Source organism: Molossus molossus, unplaced genomic scaffold (assembly GCF_014108415.1).
Source record: "Molossus molossus isolate mMolMol1 unplaced genomic scaffold, mMolMol1.p scaffold_m16_p_18, whole genome shotgun sequence".
NCBI classification, from domain to species: domain Eukaryota; kingdom Metazoa; phylum Chordata; class Mammalia; order Chiroptera; family Molossidae; genus Molossus; species Molossus molossus.
This window is the reverse complement of record NW_023425353.1, coordinates 33,893,342-33,915,184: the sequence shown is the minus strand read 5'-3', so window position 1 is coordinate 33,915,184 and position 21,843 is coordinate 33,893,342. Positions and strand designations below refer to the sequence as shown.

General features: G+C 36.3%; 1 protein-coding gene across 5 annotated transcripts in view; it reads right to left on the bottom strand.

The window, feature by feature from the left end:
• The window catches only part of STAG1 (stromal antigen 1), a 400,292-nt gene that overhangs the window by 228,146 nt on the left and 150,303 nt on the right, over window positions 1–21,843 (bottom strand). For all 5 annotated transcript variants that reach the window (XM_036266503.1, XM_036266505.1, XM_036266501.1 and 2 more), the window contains exon 5: window positions 8,615–8,711. In XM_036266503.1, coding sequence (XP_036122396.1) covers window positions 8,615–8,711 — 97 coding nt within the window. The remainder of the gene's footprint in view (window positions 1–8,614; window positions 8,712–21,843) is intronic.

The following is a 21,843-nucleotide window of genomic DNA, read 5'->3' as shown; positions in this document are numbered from 1 at the left end:
AGACATTATAATGAATTTTTTTAAATGCCTAAAGTCCAGAAATAAAAATTTTAAGAACAAGTGCATAAGACCTTTTCACTCAAACTGAAAAAGACCCTCTCAAATATTGAAATAAAATAAAGACCTAAATAAATAAATAGAGAAATATATACGCTGTTCATGAATTGGAAGACTCAATTTCATAAATATGTAAATTCACCCTACTCCCCACTGACAAACAGCAGTTCTCAAACACCCTCCCCCTAGTATGACCAATGAAGGTTGGAGTGGGGTACTACTGGCATTTAGTGGGTAAAGGCAAAGGATGCTGCTAGGTATTCTTCAATGCAGGAAGCTTCCCTGCAAAAAATTATCCAGCCTGAATTAACAATAGTGTTGAGTTTGAAAAATTTGATGACAAATTTGATGTAATTTCTTTCAAAACTCCTATTTTTAAAAATAAAATTTGACAAACTAATTCTAGAATATATATAAAAATACAAAAGGCCAAGAATTTTCTACTCAATAAACTCTTTAAACAAAGCAAACACCAGAACATGAAGCCCAGAAATATTTTCTCCCATAGATTCTCGATATATGCCAGTAGTGTCATTGTAGAATAGTGAAGAGTAGGACTTTTCAGTCTGAAAATATTCAATTCTAGATGAAGAGAAGACTTAAATATGAATGGGTAAACTATATATTACTAAACTGCATATAAACTAGAATGCTTTTATTAGAATATAGAGTATCTGCATAGACCATGGTACAAAGAATTTCTTCTGACATAAAAAGCCAATTAATAAAGTCTTTTGTCCACTCTGAGTTTATTCTTGGGTATGGTGTAAGTTGGTGGTCTAGTTTCATTTTTTTGCATGTACCTATCCAATTTTCCTAACACCATTTATTGAAGGGACTGTCTTTACTCCATGGTATACTCTTGCCTCCACTCAAATATATTAATTGACCATAAAGACGTAGGTTGAGCCCAGCTGGTGTGGCTCAGTGGTTGAGCGCCAACCCATGCACCAGGAGGTTGCCAGTTTGATTCCCGGTTGGGGCACATGCCCAGGTTGTGTGCCAGTTCCCAGTGGGGGACAAGCAAGGGGGCAGCCAATCGATATGCTCTCTCATCAATGTTTCTATTTCTCTTTCCTTCGTCCTTCCTCTCTAAAAATTCAATAAAGAAAAAAAAAAGACATGGGTTGATTTCTAGGCACTCTATTCTATTCCATTGATCTATATGCTTGTTCTTATGCTAGTACAAGGCTGTTTTGATTACAGTGGCCTTGTAGTAGTATAGTCTAATATCACCTTCAACTTGGTTCTTCTTTCTCAAGATTACTAAGGCTATTCAGGGTCTTCATTGGTTTCATATACATTTTTGGAACATTTATTCTAGATCTGTGAAATATGCTGTTGGTATTTTACTAGAGATTTTGTTGAATCTATAGATTGTGTTTTGGGTAGTACAGGTATTTTAATGATGTTTATTCTTCCCATCCATGAAATGGTATATGCTTCCACTTATTTTTATCTTCCTGAATTTCTTTCTTCAATGTCCAATAGTTTTCCGAGTGTAGGGCTTTTATTCCTTTGGTTACATTTGACCTAAATACCTTGGGGTTTTTTTGTTGCAACAGTGAACAGGACTGTTTCCTTAGTTTCTCTTTAATGACAGTTCATTATTGGTATATAAAAATGACACTGATTTCTGAATATTAGTTTTGTGTGCTGCAATTATGCGGAATTTACTAGATCTAGTAGTTTTCTGTGAGGAGTCTTTAGGGTTTTCTATGTACAATATCATGTTATCTGAGAATAATGACAGTTTTACTTTTCCCTTTCCAATTTGGATGCCTTTTATTTCTTCTTCTTGTCAGATTACTGTGGCTAGGAATTCCAGTACTATGTTGAATAAGAGTGGTGAAAGCAACATCCCTGTCTTCTTCCCAACTAAGGGAAATGCTTTTAGCACCTCTATGTTCATAGCAGCCAAGATTTGGAAATAGCCAAAGTTCTCAACAGATGAGTGGATGAAAAAAACTGTGGTACATTTACACAATGAAATACTACGCAGCTGTAAAAAAGAAGAAACTCTTACTTTTGAAACAGCATGGACAGACCTAGAGATTATTATGCTAAGTGAAATAAGCCAGAGAAAGACAAATACCATATGATCTCATGGAATCTAATGAACAAAATAAACTGATGAACATAACAGAACCAGAGGTACAGCTACATGGAACAGACTAACAGCTGTCAAAGGAGAGTAGGATGGGGAGGACTGGAAGGAAAAAGGTAAAGAGATTAGCCAAAAAAATATATATGCATAACCCATAGACACAGACAACAGTGAGGTGATGGCCAGAGGGAGAGGGTAGGGACTGGGTGCTGGGTGGAGGTGGGCAAAGTGGGGTAAAATGTGGACATCTGCAACAGTGTTGACAATAAAAATAAAGTTTAAAGAGCCAATTTTAAAAAAAGACTAACACCACTATGTTCATAGCAGCACTATTTACAATAGCTAAGATCTGGAAACAGCCCAAGTGCCTATCAGTAGATGGGGATAAAAAAGCTGTGGTACTGCCCTGGCTGGTTTGGCTCAGCGGTAAGAGCATCAGTCTACAGACCAGAGAGTCTTAGGTTTGTTTACAGCACAGTACATACCTCAGTTGCAGTTCATCCCTGGCCCTTGTCAGGTTGTGCAGGAGGCAACCAATCGATGTGTCTCTCTCACATCAATGTTTTTCTGTCTCTCTATCCCCCCCCCACCCCACTCTATCTGAAGATAAAATGGAAAAATATCTGTGGGTGAGGATTTTTAAAAAAATAGCTGTGGTACATTTACACAATGGAATACTATGCAGCTGTAAGAAAGAAACATCTCTTACCCTTTGAGACAACACGAAGGTACCTGGAGAGTAGTATGCTAAGTGAAGTAAGCTAGTCAAGAAAGACAAGTACCACATGATCTCACGTATTTATGGAACATAATGGACAAAATAAGGCATCAACCAAAAGAGATCCAGAGTCATGGAAGCAGGGAACAGACTAATCAACCTTAGAGGAATGGGGGGGGGGGGGGTGATAAACCAAAGAACTTATACACATATATGCACAGCCAATGGACATATAATTAGATTGGGGAAAGCAGGAGGAGAGTGGGAAAGGGAAGAAGGGGGCGTCTATGGGGGGAAATGGGGGACATCTGTAATACTTTCAATAACAACAAAAAAGACTAAGAAATTATCATCTTAAATTAAGAACTTATGTTCATACATCCACTAAACAAATATTTATAGGTACTGGGGATATAGTAGAGAATAAAATGACAAAAATCACTGCCCTCAAGGGACAATTTACTAAAAGATAATATAAAGTAAGGGAAAAAAGTAAATTGCAAGATGGGAGAAGATATTTGCAATATATATAACCAACAAAGACAATTAATGTTAACACTTAGAAAAAACCTACAGCCCTGGCCGGTTTGGCTCAGCAGTTGGAGCGTCCGCCTGCGGTCCAGAGAGACCCGGGTTCAGTTCCCGCTAAGGGCACGTACCTCGGTTGCAGTTTGTCCCCGGCCCTGGTTGGTCGTGCGGGTGGCAGCCACTTGATGTGTCCCTTTCACGTCGATGTTTCTCTCTCTCTCTCTTCCTCTCTCTCCCTCCCGCTCTATCTGAACAAAAAAATGGAAAAATGTCCTCGGGTAAGGATTAAAAAAAAAAAGAAGAAAAAGAAAAAACCTACAAATCAATAAAATAAGACTGACATCTCAAAAGAGTAATTAATAGAAGACTTTAAGCAGTTCATGCAAGAGAAAATCCAATGATATAAAATAGTACTTGATCTAAATAGTAATGAAGGAAATAAAATTAAAACCTTAATGTGATACTTGTAAACCTATCAAACAAGGTAAAACTAAAAAGGCTGACAACACTAACAACACTTCATGTGACATAGATTGAGTATAAAAAGTTACTAGCCTGGCTGGGTGGCTTAGCTGGCTGGAGCATAATTCTGCACACCAAAAGTGTGAAGGTTCCATTCCCAGTTGGGGCACAAACCTAGGCTGCAGGTTCAGTCTGAAGTAGGGGCACATATGGGAGGCAACCAATAGATGTTTCTCTCTCTTTCTCCCTTCCTGTCTCTTTAACAACAACAACAACAACAAAACCCATATCCTCAGGTGAGAATTCTTTTAAAAAGTTACTACAACCACTTCAGATAACAGTCTGGCATTATCTAGAAAAGTTACATATCTGATAACCCAATAATTTCACTCCACAAACAAGAGCATCTTGAGCTCTTGGACAGCAGATTAACATGCACAAAAAGTTTATAATAACTCTGTTTATTACAAAAAAGCTGGAAACAACTCAATTTTATTCAAGAATAGAAAGTTTAAAAACACTTGAATGTTTACATGATAAATACTTTAAAGCAGTTCTCATCTTATGGCAATTTTGCTCTCCAAGAAACATCTGTCAATGTCTGCAGGCATTTTTGGCTATCACAACTCAGGAGGGGAATGTGGAAGGAGAGAGAAGAGTGTGCTATGGAATCATGGATAAAAGCTAAAGATGCTGCTAAAAATTCTACGATGCACAGGGAAGCCCACCAAAAGAAAGAACTGTCTGCTCTCTATCAATGAAAATTTACTATGCTACAGGCAATATAAATAAAACTCATAAACAATGAGCGGAAAAAGCAAGACAAAGGAGTAGGTCCAGTTAATTATCTTAAGAAGAAAAGCAGATAAAACTAAACTGTTTTGTTTAAAGAAGATCCAATAATGGTAAAACAATAAAGAAAATCAAAAAAATAATTATCACAAAAGTTTTGATACTAGAGAGAGGTGATTGCACAACATTGTGAATACACTAAATGGTACTGAACTGTATATTTTAAAATGGTTAATTGCATATTAAGTGACTTTCACTTCAATTAAAAAAATCACACTGGCATTTTTAAATCATTCATAAAACTAATACAAAATTGAATAAAAACACTTTGTTGAAAGACCAAGAAGAAATAAGCATTCTCATGTATTACTGATGGTAATAAATTTGGACACAATTCCTACAGCAGGATATTTGGCAATATGCATCTAATATCATTACAAGTATATTTATCTACATTCTTCTACACAGAGCAAATACGGTACAAAGAGAATTATTCATTACAGTACTGTCTATAATAGCAAATGACTACAAATAACACAATGGTCTCCTAAAGAAGACAAGTTAAATAAATTATTGTACATATACACAGAGGAATGCTATAATACTGTATTAAAAGGGGGAAAAAAAACCAACAACCAACAACACTACCAAGAAAGCTCTCTATATACCAGTATATTTTGTCAGAGAAAGAGAATATAGGGAGGCAAAAGTTGGTTTACAGTTGTGAGTACATGAAACAGTTTATTCTTATATTGTTATTAATTACTGTATTATTTTCCATACAAAAAACTGTAAGCCTATTTTGCCCCACCCTGTATATTTCTAGTTATATGTATGGAAATTAAATAGACCAGATAGATAGATGATATAGATAGATAGATAGATAGATAGATAGATAGACAGACAGACAGAAAAATGGATAGATAACAATCTAGTTAAGAGCAGTTAACTTTATGGCTATATACAGATGGGAAAGCAGACTGTGGCAAAGACTTTTTGCTTTTTATTTAAAATATGTATTTTTAAAGTTTTTTAAACTACAGGAATGAGTTACAAAAGGAAAACAATTTTAAAATAAAAACCTGGCCGGTTTTTCTCAGTGGTTAGAGCATTGGCCCTTGGACCAAAGGGTTGCGGGTTCAATTTCAGGTCAAGAGTATGTATCTAGGTTGCCGGTTTGATCCCCAGCACCTGTCAGAATCATGCAGGAGGAGGCAACCAACAGATGTGTCTCTTTCACATCAATGTGTCTCTCTCTCTCTCTTTCTCCCTCCTTCCCTTTAACTCTATCTAAAAACTCAATGGAAAAATACCCTCAGGTGAGGATTACCATCAATAAAAAATATCAAAACCCAATCCAATAGGACACTTCCATAGATTAGATTAGATAAAATATATAAAGCACATCACTCAGTGCTCGCCTTGCTCATTTTAAGGGTGTAAAATTAACACTTGCTTTCCATCAGATAGCCTGATCTCTTGTAACTCCTCATCCATCTTCACGGTATAGAATTCAGTCAAACTCAATTTATGTCCTAGAATATGCAGTGCTTTCTTGTCTTCAAGCATTTTTGTACAAGTTGTTAACTTTGGCCTTTCTCCTCCCCATTAATTTTCTTTTACTCAACTTCAGTCTCCCCGAAGTTTCTTCCTATGGGATGTACTTTCTTACAAATAGCCCCACATTCACAGAGAGCTTGGGCTAAATGAGAACCCCGCCTTGTTATTGATTTCCATAGTGTCCTGTAGTTAGGCATATAGATCCCAGATTGAGACAAACCTTACTCTGAATCACGAGTTTGGAATTTACAAACTGCATGATGTCTAAACACTTACCTAAGCCCTTCATTCTCAGTTTCCTTATCTACAAAATAAACATCACACTTGATAAAACTGTTTAACTAATATTAAATGACCTAATGTACGTAAACACACAGCTTGGCACGTATGAAAGTCATTAAATAGTAGTAAGTTTAAAACTCTTATGATGGCACTGAGCACTTTACTTAACTATTGGTATATTTTCTCCTTGTTCCTTGTTATAAAACCTATGTATAAAATTACACATCCCCTGCCCTGGCTGGTATGACTCAGATGTTCGTAGCATGGTCCTATGCATTGCAAGACTGCAGGCTTGATTCCCAGTCAGGGCACATACCTAGGTTGTGGGTTCAATCCTCGGTAGGGGCACGTGCAGGATCGATGTTTCTCTCATACAACTATGTTTCTTTCTCCTTCTCTCTCTCTCTCTCTCTCTCTCAAATTGATAAAACATATCCTCAGATGAGGATTAAAAAAAAAAAACCCAAAACCCCTAATACTGACTGGGGCAGAGACTCTTGGTAACATTTTCATACTCAGGAACAGTGCTTAGTATAAGGTAGGTACTCTTTAAATATTTATTAAACTATTTCTATCAATATGGCGAGCTATAACTTGAATAGAAATAAGAAAGCCTTTAAGAAATCGATTCAATTAGTGATTTCAATAAATGATCATTGTTCTTTCTCTACTGAAAAGAAAATATTGGTGAATTATCAACTGATTTCCCCCAACATAAACTTTAACCTATTATACTATCTATTCTAATTAAGAAAAATATGTATCAGGTATCTATTGATATGATAAAAATAAAACTTCACTTTAACAAACTGTCTATGGATTTCCAACGGATTATAAAATTTAAAAACCTGATTCTGGTACTGATGTAACCCCCATTGTTGACCGCTCATGAGTTAACTCGTGTTTTCATGCCCAAACTTTGTTGACCGCTCACGAGTTAACTCGGGTTTGCACTTGCATTAGCTATTTCAATTTTTGAAACGCAGGGTAATATAGGATTACTGTATTTGTGACTCTTCGCCCTGAGGGTCGAAGTTCAAAAACAGCACACCTTTCTGTTATTAAACCACAAAAATGACAAAAAAGAAATGTGATAAGATCTGATAGTGAAAGTGATTTTGAAGAAGAGTGGATTGAAATTATATTACTCCAACTTTGGAGGATTATTCAAATATTTCAGGCATAACTACCAACCTTAGTGATCCACAGAGCATCAGAGAAGTGACGGAATTACTTTTTAGAGACGATTTTTTTTTTTTAGTTGTTTCTCAAACCAATTTATACCGCCACCAAATGGAACAATTTTACAAAAAATCTACTAAAACTGTAAAAATTACTAAAATATATAATATGTATAAAATATAATATATAGCAGATATATACAAAGTTTCATTTAAATTCATTATGTATAAATAAAGTATACTGAAGTTTATTTAGATTGTTTCACTTCCATATTCAATTACACAAAAATAGCTGGTGACATGAGGTAACTTCTGCGCAAAATTGCCGGTCAACAATGTGTTAAGCAAATTATTTGAGCTTCAAGTACTTCATTTATAAAATGAAGACCAAAATACTAACAAGGATACAAAATAATCAATGTTAGCAACTAGCTCAGTTCGCAGTATGAAGCACAGTTACAAATAATATCAGTAAATATTAATTATAAAAGCTCAATTAATAAATTCACTGACTGAATTTCAGGAGCAAAGCTAAACCAGAACAAAATGAAATGTCCTTAAAATTTTTAACAAAATTTATCTTTTCTTAAATAATTTTTTTTTCTTTATTGATTTTAGAGAGAGAGAGAGAGATGGAAACATGGATAAGAGAGAACATGGACTGGCCGCCTCCTGCAGGACCCATACTGGGAATTTGGTCCATACTCTGGGTATATGTCCTGATCGGGAATTGAACTAGTGACCTCTTGGTGCATGGTCAATGCTCAACCACTGAACCATACAATCTGGGCAATAAAAATTTTCGTTATCAGAAAAAATTAGCACATAACTCTAAGATGAATTATGTATGACTAATGGAAGATGAAGTAAATTGACATTGCTGGACTGACAGGATCAATGTACATCAATTACTCCAACATTCTGTACCTCGACATCCTGAACACTGGATAAAAAAGTTGATTAAATCCAGAAGTGCGATGTCCCTGTCTTGTTTATATGATTCAATCCAGTCATCCACCACGGACTGTGGAAAAGAAAATATAAAAATGAAAACTTCAGAAAAAATTAATATCAGAGCAAATAATTTTTTTAAAAACTTGCTGGTTCTCTCTGTGTGTGTATTTAAACAAAAAAATAACTACTTACCTGAAATTATTTCTCTGTAGACAAATAAAAGTAGAGATTCCCTCATTTTTTATAAAATAATTAAAAGGTAAGTTACTAGTTCTCAAAAATTTGTTCAAAATTCCATGAGTTCAATAGTTAGAAATCAATAGTAGATACTAATATTCAAAACACATTGTAAAAATAACACAAAAACAATCAACAGTAGATACTAATATTCAAAACACATTGTAAAAATAACACAAAAACTAATTTCACTTATACACATACACTTTCTGAGTATATAAGAAAACCTACTACTATTAGGTACATAAAAAGAGTATACAACATATATAACATAATTTGTTCTGGTTTTCAGGAATGTGAGGATGACTCAATATTAGAAAAATCAAATAATTCAATTTATCAACAAAGGGAGAAAAATATTTTTAAATGATTATATTACTAGATCTGAAAAGGTATCTGATAAAATTCTGCAGCCAAGATAAATAAAAATTTCTGGAGGGAAAGGGGGGTTTTGGGGCTGGGTGAAAAAGGTGAAGGAATTAAGTAAACAAACAAAACCTCATAGACACAGCATGGTGATTACCAGAAAGAAATGGAGACAGGTTGGAGGAGGTAGGAGAGGGTATAGAGGGGATAAATGGTGATGGAAGGAGACCTGACCTCGGGTGGTGAACACATAATACAATGTACAGATGATGTATTATAAAATTGTAGACCCAAAACCTATATAATTGTATTAACCAATGTCACTCCAATAAATTCAATAAAAAGAGAAATTTTTTTTTTAATTCTTGAGAACCTAGAGATAGATGAAATGTGTAGAAACAACATAAAGACAAAAACTAAAATACATTTATTGTTAAAATGTTTAAGACATTTCAAATCAGAAAAGAATGATGAAAAAAATGCATCCCTAACAAGTCAACCTAAGTTTTAAGTTTTTAGTTAATGTAAAAATTAATAAAATATTGGTAAAGATAATTTTCCTATAGTTGATTTTAAAAATGTAAACTAAGAGCCTGTACTAAACAGACTCAAAACATTAATAAAAAATATTGATAAGATAGTTGACAAAAAATAAATATACAAAGTACTATTTAGTATTTGAAATATATAAAAAAACATAATAAATGATAACCTGTTCACAACTAAAAATATCAAATTATAAATTCAAAAAGGTGCATACACTAATCAAGAAAATCATAGCTCTGGCCAGTTTGGCTCAGCAGTTAGAGCATCAGCCTGAGGACCAGAGAGTCCTGGGCACATACTTCGGCTGCAGTTTGTCCCCGCCCCAGCTGTGGTCGTGAGAGGTGTCTCTCTCATATCAATGTTTCTCTCTCTCTCTTCCCTCCTCTCTCCCTCCCACTCTATCTGAAGATAAATGCAAAAATGTCCTCGGTTGAGAATTCAAAAAAAAGAAAAAGAAAAAGAAAAACATATGGGATACAAAGCTAAATAAGTATCATATACTAAATCTGAACCTAAAAATGGCCTAGTACTGTATCAATCATGTTTTTCCAAATTGTTAGGTAAATTTAATGTGATTTCACTTAGCATATTAAGGGGTAAAATTGGGTGGGGGTTTTCTTGGGTGGGGGTAGATGATAAGAGAAAATGTATAGAAATAATTTTTAAATAAAAAAATAAATGAATTTCACCCTGGCACGTTTGGCTCAATGGTTAGAGCATTGGCCCACAGACCAATTAGTTGCAAGTTTGATTCCCGGTCAAGGGCACGTACCTCGGTTGCGGTTCATCCCTGGCCCAGATTGGGTCATATGGGAAGCAACCAGTCAATGTGGCTCTATCACATTGATGTTTCTCTGTCTAATGATAAATGGAAAGATATCTTTGAGTGAAGAAAAAGAAAAAAGAAAAAAAATTCTATTTTTGTACTGTGGTATAATTATATACAGTAAGATGTACAAATCTTGTTACACTTCTTATAAAATACTACATGCACCTGTGTAACCATAACCAAGATAACAATATAAAACATTTTCAGAACTGAAAATAGTTTCTCATGTTTTCTTCCAGTCAGTAACCATCTCCAGCTCACATGGTTTAATTACTTTTCTTTAACATTTGACATGTTTTGAAATTCATATAAACAGTATCATCTTTCGTTTGATTTCTTTAAATCAAAAAGACATTAAGCCATATTACTATATTTATCAGTAATTCCTGTTTTGCATTGCTGAGTAGTATTTCATTGTATTAATATATCACAATTTATGATAGTTATACTGTTGACAGACATGAGTGTTGTTTGCATTTTAGGACTATCACAAGATTGATATGAACATAACTATAACATACATATTTTTTTTCCTGCTGTATATATACTAGCAGACTTGTTAACACAGGGAACACATGTATGCTGAGGGTTAGGAGACAATGCCAAACAATTTTCCAAAACAGGTATGTTAAATTGTACTTCTACCAGTAATGTATAAGGTCTGAGCAATGTATGAGATTGGGTACTCCACATCCTCACCAATACTAGGTATTGTCAGTCCTTTTAATATAACCCATTCTGGTTGGGAAAAAACCCTCGTTTAGTTAATTATCTTTTATTGAGGAGCAATCATGTTCCCCTTCTTCTATATGGAAGAGGATTTTTGTTAACTGCTGATATACATAACACTGTTTCTCTGTCTCATCACATTAGTGTCTGCGGGTATTGTTTTAAAAGCAAACAGAAAATTAGAAAGAATATTATGGTTGTAGGAGAGGGTAAAATGAAGAAGAATGGCATAGTATTATCTGTTCAAGGTTCAGCTCTGCTGAATATTGTCAAACCCATGGGCTAAGAATGGTGGTATGTACTAAGAATGGATAGAGAAGGTCAAAAGTGACTGAGACTCAGGGCCCAAGGAGAAATGCTTTATGACACAGGTAACAAAGTGTGGCACAAACATGAGGAGAAAGTAATTTCCCACTTCTACATGAGGCCCAGCAATTATTGTGAAGGCACACTGATGATGGTGGCTAAAATTTACTTTAATTCCCGAAGTGATAATATCAATTTATAATCTCACCAGTTATGTATGAACCCAAAACATGCTGAGTAAAACTAGTAAGCAAGGGCTTGCATTAGAAACACTAACACGCCATACAGAAATATTGGGGGGAGGGGGGTTACTGAAAAATAATGTAGGACTAGAAAAACAATATAAGAGAACAGAGGGCTGATATCAATCCATGTATAGAACTTAAACTACAACAAAGGAAATATTTCCATTTTAGAGGAAAAAGGATGATTTATTTAATAAGTGATACTGATGTAATTAGTTCATTTAGAAGCAAACACAGCTACACTTTTTTTAAACTATCAGAGAGGTGTAGAGGCAAAGGATTCTAAGGAACTAGACTCCAGAGAGATAAACCCTTCCTGGACTGGCAGTAACTAGTGACTATTAGAGGCACTGCCAAGTACGGGCGTAAGTGGATAATGATTCAGTATGTCATTATATAGAGAGGTCTTAGCCAGGAGGCAGGATTAAACAAAACTACGTGAGGCACATCAAAATAATTTGCTGGAAATCTTCAGTAAAGAGAAAGAATTTTAAAATAGCCAATAGGTACCTACAGGGGACCAAAGGATGAAAAACATGACACACTTCTCATAAAAAACAATGAAAGCCAGTGGATAATGAAATGACATATTTAAAGTACTGAAAGAGAAAAAACTACCCATCAGTAGGCGGAAAAACCCAGCTTCCCTGTTCCCTGTTGCCGCACAAGGATAAAAGACCGGACAGCTATCTGCAAACAACAGTTCCAGGAGACGTCTAGAATCCACTTAGAAAGTTTTAACAACAAAACAGAATAATTGCACAAGAAGAAAAGGAAGACAACGTTTCTTAACCTGCATCATCCCATTCCCCAAAGTGATATTGTTCAGTGCTAAGAAGAAACTTCCCAGCAAAAAACAGTTCCTCTAACCAGAAAAAAGTGAGGTGAATGACCAGCTTCTACTGCCTCACAGGATATTACACAGAGGTCCCACTTTGGTATCACCCCACCCAGAACAGCAAAGCTGAGATGTAGGTAAGCCAGCTAGGAACAAGAATAAAAGAGTTATTAGCAGACAAACCGCAGGCATGATCATGGTTCAGAGACCAGCGTTGCAGACTCAATCAGTAGATTTTGCCACTGATGAAGCCAAAGTGAACCCCTGCAGATCTTTGTCCATTTCCCTGACACAAGCATTTGTGTTCACTAATGCTAGCTACCTGAATCCTTCCCTGCTCCTTTCCCTTGCCACTGCTGAACAACACCAAAGCCATCCATGAACTCAACTGCTGCAAAAATCTAACACTCTAGCCTCCTGAGCCTGTCTCCACCCACAAAGGAGCCAGAGCTTAAAGCCAATTTGGGATTCTGCAGCTTCACAAGTGTAAGCTACCAGCCCAGAAGAGAGACTACTAGTGGCTCCCACCACCACCACTATGCCCATGCTCAGGGCTACCTGCTCCAGCTGTGCACCACTGACTTGCTACCAATTACTAGCATCTACTACAGTGCAAGTGCAGGAGGGGGTGAGGTGGTATGCAGCCACCAATGAGTGCACTGACAGCCAAGGAACCCTACCTCTGTTTGTAGGGCCAAAACAGGCCTTGTTGTCTGTAACTGGCCAGCACTACCATGCCTACCTATAACTCCCCCTTTCAAGCTGTGCACCTGCAAACCCCAACCCAATTTGTCATGAGCCTCCACTGTAGTGTGCATGCCTGAATAGAGAGTTGGCAACCACAGGAAAGGAGGCTACTAGCCAGGGCCTCTACAGTCAGTGAGCCCAAAGTTAGTCCCAGTCTTTGCTACCTGCACTGGCCCTCATCACTACAAGTGTGTATGCAACTGGCCTCTGCCACTACATAGGCACATGCTGCTGTGTGTGCACACCACTGGCTCCAGCCGCCACCACTGACTGACTTAGTCCCTAGCTACTGGATCTAAAGGTGCTGCCTAAAACACTAACAATAGTCCAGCCGGTGTGGCTCAGTGGTTGAGTGTCCACCCATGCACCAGGAGGTCGCCAGTTCGATTCCTGGTCAGGACACATGCCCAGGTTGTGGGCCTGATCCCCAGTGAGGGACATGAAGGAGGTGGCCGATCGATGTTCTCTCTCATTAATGCTTCTATCTCTCTCACCCTTTCATTTCCTTTCTCTCTAAAATCAATAAAGGGAAAAAAAATTTTTTTAAAATAAAAAATAGAAAACACTATGGTGTTACCTCAAAAAGGTAAAAATTGAACTGCCATTTGACCCAGTGATCCCACTTCTAGTAATGTACCCTAAGAAGCCTGAAACACCAATCAGAAAGAATATATGTACCCCTATGTTCATAGCAGCACTATTTACAATAGCTAAGATCTGGAAACAACCCAAGTGTCCATCAGTAGATGAGTGGATTAAAAAGCTGTTGTACATGTATACAATGGAATACTATGCAGGTGTAAGAAAGAAAGATCTCTTATCCTTTGAGATGGCATGGAAGGACCTGGAGAGTATTATGCTAAGTGAAACAAGCCAAGCAGAGAAAGACAAATATCACATTATCTCACTTATTTGTGGAAAGTAATGAATGAAACAAACTGCTGAACAAAATTAACCCAGAGACATAGAGGTGGGGTACAGACTGACAAGCCTCGGAGGAGGGGCAGGTTTGTGAGGGAAGAGATAAACCACAGAACTTACATGCATGTATGCATGACCAATGAACATAGACAACAAAGCTGAGGATGGGGTGGGGAGGGAAGGAGGGTGTCAATGGGGAAAAAATAAGAAACATCTGTAACAAAATCAAATAAAAAATTAAAAAAATAAATAAAACACCAAAAACGCTTGCAGCAACTGCACATTACTTACACTCCTTGCCAAGGACCACACAGTTGTCAATGCTGTGTAGCCAAGTGGCATGAGCTGAAGAGACATCATGAACCCCTATCCCCCTGCCAGACCCAGACCCAGTGCTGCCATATGCCCCAGCATTTGGTACTCTGCACCACTATTCAGGGTCATAGTATAATCCAGTATGCCCTCATGCACATTTGAAAGAATTCCCATATCGAGATCAGTCTATAAAGTCTGGAAGAGGTAACTGCTTTTTTAAATGTGCAGACACAAAAGTAGGGTTACAGGAATTAATTAGGAGGAATAAGAGAGATATGTCTCCACCAAAGGAATACAGTACATCTGCAATAACTAGCCCAAAGAAACAGATCCAGAAATTGCCTAAAAATTCAAAATAACTGTTCTATAGAAGGTCAGGGGGCTAGAAAAGAACACAGATAAACAATTAAATATGTTATAAATATATATATAAATTTTTTTAAAACTAGAACAAAATGAGAAGTTCAATAAGAAATAGAAAACACAAGAAAGAACCAAACAAATTTTGGAGCTGAAGAATACATGACTGTACTGAAGAATTCTATCAAGTTTCTACAGCCTACCTGAACAAACTGAAGAAAGAATCAGTGAGCTATATAACACAGATCAACTGAAATTATCCAATCAGAGCAGCAAAAAGAAAAAGGAATGAAGAAATGCTACATAAATTATGAGATATCATCATAAAAATAACATACACATAGTTGGAGTCCCAGAAGAGAGATAAAAGGTGTAAAAAGCATATTTAAAGAAATAATGACAAAGACGTTCCCAAACCTTGGTAAGATTTGGATATCCAACATTATGAAGCAAATAGGTTACCTCAAATCCTCAATCAAAAACATTCTTTACCCTGGCCTGTGTGGCTCAGTAGTTAGAATGTAGACCCATGCACCAAAGGGTCATGGATTCAATCCCCAGTCAAGGGCACATACCTGGGTTGCAGGTTCCATCCCTGGCCCCAGTCCAGGAGTGAGCAAGAAAGGCAACCAATTGATGTGTCTGTCTCTCTCACATTGATGTTTCTCTCTCTCTGTCTCTCTCTCTCTGTCCCTCCCTCCCTCCCTCCTTCCCTTCCAATATATCAAAAATCAATAAAAAAATATTCTTGGGTGAGGATTAACAACAACAAAAAAATCTTCTTTAAGATACATAAGAACAAAACTCTCTAAAACCAAATCAAAGAGAGAAGTTAAGAGCAACAAGAGAAAAATATTCTCTCCAAAGGAAACCCCCAAAAGGCTATCAGCATATTTTTCATGAGAGACCTTAAAGGCCAGGAGAGAATGGGATGATATAAGTATATAGGCAGTTTCCAAACCCCTAATATAGTAAATAATATGGTGGTATTTTAACTACCTAATTCTAGTATAAGTGTTGAAGGAAAAAGTATTAAAAATACCTTCAATAATTTCTTAATGGATGCACAATATAAAAAGATGATTCAAAAACATAAAAGAGAAGGGGAGTAAATTGTATAGTTTTTGTATATGATCCAGGTTGAGTTATTATCAGCATAAAACAGACTGCTATATGTATATGATGTTTTATGTAAATCTCATGGGAACTACCAAGAAAAATTGTTTTTTATTCCTGATTTATTTTTATTTCATTTTTACTCCGCCATCTTGATGGAAGCCCAGAGCAAACTTCTATAAGAGATAAACAGAAGGCCCTGGCCACTTTGGCTCAGTGGTTAGAGCATCGGCCTGAGGACCAATGAGTTGTGGGCTCAATTCCGGTCAAGGGCACGTACCTTAGTTGCGGTTTGTCTCTAGCCCTGGTCTGGGTCGTGCGGGAAGCAACCAGTCGATGTGTCTCTTTCACACATCGATGTCTCTCTCTGTCTCTTTCTCCCTCCCACTCTGTCTAAAGATAAATGGAAAAATATCCTCAGGTGAGTATTTAAAAAAAAGAGAGAGATAAAAAGAAAAGATAAAGACAAGGGAATTAAAGTATATCAACATGGAAAATCATCAATTTACATATTAAAGGTAGCAAGAAAGAAAGAAAAAAATGGAACTTCAAAACAATCAGAAAACAATTAAACAGTATGAGAAAGTCCTTGCCTATCAATAATCAATCTAAATGCATTAAATCCTCCCATCAAAAGCATAAAGTAGCCCAGCAGGTGTGGCTCAGTGGACTGAGTGTAATCCCATGGACTGAGAGGTCCTGGTGTGATTCCTGGTCAGGGCACATGCGTGATTGCGCGCTCCATTCCCAGTGAGGGGCATGCAGAAGGCAGCCAATCAATGTTTCTCGCTCACATAGGTGTTTTTCTCTCTCTCTCCCTCCCCATTCCCTTCCAGACTATCTAAAAAAAAAAATCAATGGAAAAATATCCTCAGGTGAGGATTAACAAAAACAAACAAAAAACATAAAGTGGCTAGATGGAAGGAAAAAAAAAAAGATCCAAAGATATGCTGCCTACAAAAGACTCCCTTCAGCTTCAAAGACAAACATAGACTCAAAGTGAAGAGATGGCAAAAAATATTCCATGAAAGTAGAACCCAAAAGAAAGTAGAGATAGCTATAGACTTTAAGCCAAAAGCAGTAACAAGAGATAAAGATATTTATATAATAATCAGGGGATAAAATTATCAAGAAGCTATAATAATCATAAATATATATGCACCAAACATTAAAGCAACTAAATATATTAAGCAAATACTAATAGACGGAAAGGGGAAAACAGACCTCAATACAGTATTAGGGGACTTCAAAACCCCATTTTCAAAAATAGATAGATCAGCCTGGTGGTGTGGTTCAGCGGACTGATCATCGTCCCATGGACTGAGAGGTTCCGATTCGATTCCTGGTCAGGGCACATGCCTGGGTTGCAGGTTCAATCCCCAGTAGGGGGCATGCAGGAGGCAGTCAATTGATGTTTCTCTATGACATCGATGTTTCTCTATCTCTCTCCCTTCCTCTCTCTAAAAATAATCAATAAAAACATACTTTAAAAAAATAAAAAGATCATACAGACATAAAATCAACAAAATGTTGCATTTGAACCATACTTTAGAGCAAATGGAACAGACAAATGCTGAACATTCCATCTAGCAGACGCTGAATATACAGTAAGCTCTCGTCACTTTGCGCTTCAACTTTTGCGGCTTCACTCTATCGCAGTTTTAAAAACTGAGTGAAGCCGCAAAAGTCAAAGCGCAAAGTGGAGAGGGATCCTACTCTACGAGGTAGAGTCTGGAACTGATTAACTGTGATAAACGAGGGCCAAGTGTATGAACCTCCCAAGCTCACATGAAAAATTCTCCAAGACTAATCACATAATATTTCATAAAACAAGTTTTAGCAAATATAAGGGTGAAATCATACCAGGTATCTTTTCTGACCAGAACAGTAGAAACTAAAAATCAGTAACACAGAAAAACTGAAAAATCACCAATATGTGGAGATTAAACAAAATACACATCAATGAAACAAAGAGAAAAATCTAAAGAGTAATCAAGAAATACCTTGAAACTAACAAAAATGGACGCACAATGCATCAAAACCAATCAAATGCTACAAAAACATTTCTCAGAGGAAAGTTTAGAGCAATAAATTCCTACATTAAGGAACAAAAAAGATCTCAAATAAACAACCTCACTTTATACCTCTCAAGGTAATAGAAAAAGAAAAACCAAGCCCAAAGATAGCAGAAGGAAGGAAACAACAAAGATCAGTGCAGAAATAAATGAAACAGAGACCAGAAAAACAATGGAGAAGATCAGTGAAACAATGAAAAAGATCAATTGTTTGAAAAGAAACAAAATTGACCAACATTTAGCTAAACTTACTCTTAAAAAAGAAAAGACAATTAAATAAAATCAAAAATGAAATATATTACAAGTTGATACCACAGACTACTACTTATTATGAACAATTATATGCGAACCAACTAAATAACCTAGAAGAAATAGATGAATTTGTAGCAACACACAACTAGGACTGAATCATGAAGAAATATAAAATCTTAACAGACTGATTACTGGTATGAACATTAAATCAGTAATCAAAAACCTCCCAAGCCCTGGCCGGTTTTCTAAGTGGTTAGAACATTGGCCTGAGAACCAAAGGGTCACAGGTTCAATTCCCAGGCAAGGGCACATGCCTGGTTTGCAGGTTTGATCCCCAACCTCGACGGGGGGCCGTGCGGGAGGCAGCCAATCGATGTATCTCTCACATTGATGTTTCTCTCACTCCCTCTCTATCTAAAAGTTAATGGAAAAATATCCTTGGGCGAGGATTAACAACACAACAACAACAACCACCTCCCAAAACAGAAAAGGCTAGGACCAGATGGTTTCACTGGTGAATACTACCAAATATTTAAAAAAAGAATCATGCCAACCCTTCTCAAACCCTTCTAAAAAAATTAAATAAGAAGAACCCTCCCAAATACATTTTATGAGGTCAGGATTATACTAATACCAAAGCCATGATACTTCAAGAAAAGAAAATTATACACCAATATCCATAATGAGTAAAGATGTAAAAATTCTTAGCAAAATGTTAGCAAACCAAATTCAACAGTACATTAAAAGAAGCATTCACCATGATCAAATGAGATTTGTTTCTGGGATGTAAAACTGGTTCAACATATGCAAATCAATAAATGTGATACACCAGATTAATAAAATGATAGATAAAAACCATATGATCTTCTCAGTAGATACAAAGCAGCTTTTGACAAAGTACTTGATTAAAAAAACAAAAACCTCTAGCCCAGCTGGTATGGCTCAATGGTTGAGCATCGACCCATGCACCAAGAGGTCACCAGCTCAATTCCCATTCAGGACACATGCCATTTGATAAAACCTTGGCTAAGCAGACACGGGCATGGAAAATTAGCACTCTAAATACTGTTGCTTAAGAGTAGATTCATTTGCTTTGGAGAAAATACATGGCAAAGATAACATATTACTATGTTAGCTAAATACCCTAACTAGGAGTTTTAAATGAATGAAGGGCCCTACCTCTTTCAAACTGAGAATCACTGTATAATAAATTAATATTTAGATTATTTATTCAACATAGTCTTTAATAAAATATACATGTTTTCTGTGATTGCAAATGTAAATACTACAGAGTGCTTTATTATTCCATGAAACTAGGTTTTTGTTTTATTTATTTACCTGGTTATAAGCTAATGTTCTTGATTTTCACAACTTTCCAAAGTCTTTTCTTCTTCTTCTTGATTAAAAAAAAAAGTCTTCAAGGGCTTGTGGAGAAAAACTGATTGTACACATACAACACCATGTCTTTCATTCTTACTCTCATCCCTACTGTATTAACTGCAGTTTCTAGACAATGTGATCATATCACTGTTCTTTTACACAACTATATTACTACCTAATATCAGAGAAATTTGTTTCTAAGCGAAACGGTGTGACCCTTCACATAACAGGACAGATTTTATTCCATAGTTAGAAATGAAATCACAGGCTACAATAATTTCTATTACATTTTTCAGAAAAATAAATATCCCATGCACAGCATATTTCATACTTTCACTTGATACGAATCCTAGTTGTGTTGTTTTATATTATTCTGCTTTTCAAACAGAAAGTCATTATCAAGTATACTTTCCAGTTAAACCTGGTAACCTAACTAGGTTTAAAGGTCAGTAATGTTTAAAGGTGAGTAATGTAATAGTGATACCTAAATAAAAAGGCAGAGAAATGGTACAGATAAACTTAAATGATATTGTAACTATCAATCTTCTCAATGTGAAGTTTTTATGATAGTTCTGTCCAGTTTGTAAGATGCCTTTACATTTGAAATATTTACCTAGCAGCAGCTCTCATCAGAGAAGTTTGGCAAATGACAGCCTGAATAAGCATTCTTGATGGACTCTTCATCACACTCCCATACAGAACAAAACCACTGCTAGGACAAGCAAGGGAGCAACGCCTGAAGGGTACAAGCAAAGCTACATGTTCTGCAGAGGTTGTTAGAGAAAAAAAGCACTATAGTTTTTTTCTGAGCTAAGCATGAGATGGGTAGATACTGGTAAAAAAATAAAAAGGCCTAGAAAGACCAGTATTTCTTGTTCTTTCTTTAGGATAGAAGCAGCCCTGAGATGGGTGGTCCTAGGAGTGTCAGCTGCAAATTATTGGCCTCAGAGGAAGTGAGGGGACCACTAGAACAGGCTGAGTTGCCTCCTATTCCCAAGGCTAGGAAAACACTATCCAATTAACAAAACTATTGGTTAGTGTGATAACTCTCTGGAATGAAGACCATGGCAATACCCACTATACATGAATTTGTGTCAATGAAAGGAAGCTAATAATTTGACTTGACCACATAAATTGAAAAGAGCCTTAAAAAGTAAAAGCAAAATAATCTGCCCAAAAGACTCAATAACCAAGAAGAAAGAAAAAAAGTAAATTGGGTATATAAGAAAAACAGATAGGAAATTTAAAACATGGAAAGAACTTTCCGGAAGTTAAAAAATAAAAAATACTTTCAAATTTAAATAGTCACTAGATAAATGCTATGGAGAATGAATTTCATGTCCTGAAAGTAAAGTGGGGAGAAAAAACCTATCAATACAAAACAAAACTGCAGAAATGAAATTCATGAGGAAAGGGGCAAAATACTTGACAGATATTTCTAGGACAGCTAACATATGCAGGCATTTAAGAAGAAGACAAACTCATCATTTTAAAAGGAAAATCCACCTGATCAATAAAAGATATAAATCTGAACATTAACATGGCCTATCTAGTGCTGCCAGGATAAATGGGAAATGACACATATAAGCATATCCAGGTAAAATTAATGAATTCTTTTTTTTTTTTCTTTATTGATTTTAGATAGAGAGGAAGAGGGGGAGAGAGAGAGAGAAATATCGACGAGAGAGAACATCGATTGCCCCCCCCCCCCACCCACTGGGGATTGGGCCCACAACCTGGGCATGTGCCCTGACTGGAAATCAAACCGGCAACCTCTTGGTGCATGGATCAACAACTCAACCACTGAGCCACACCAGCTGGGCTAAAACTCATGAATTCTAAGGAAAAAGGAAAATCTTATAAAAAGTCAGATGATATATACAAACTCTACCTCCACAGAGCATCCAATCTGTATTCAATGTTTCTCTCTTAAAATTAGC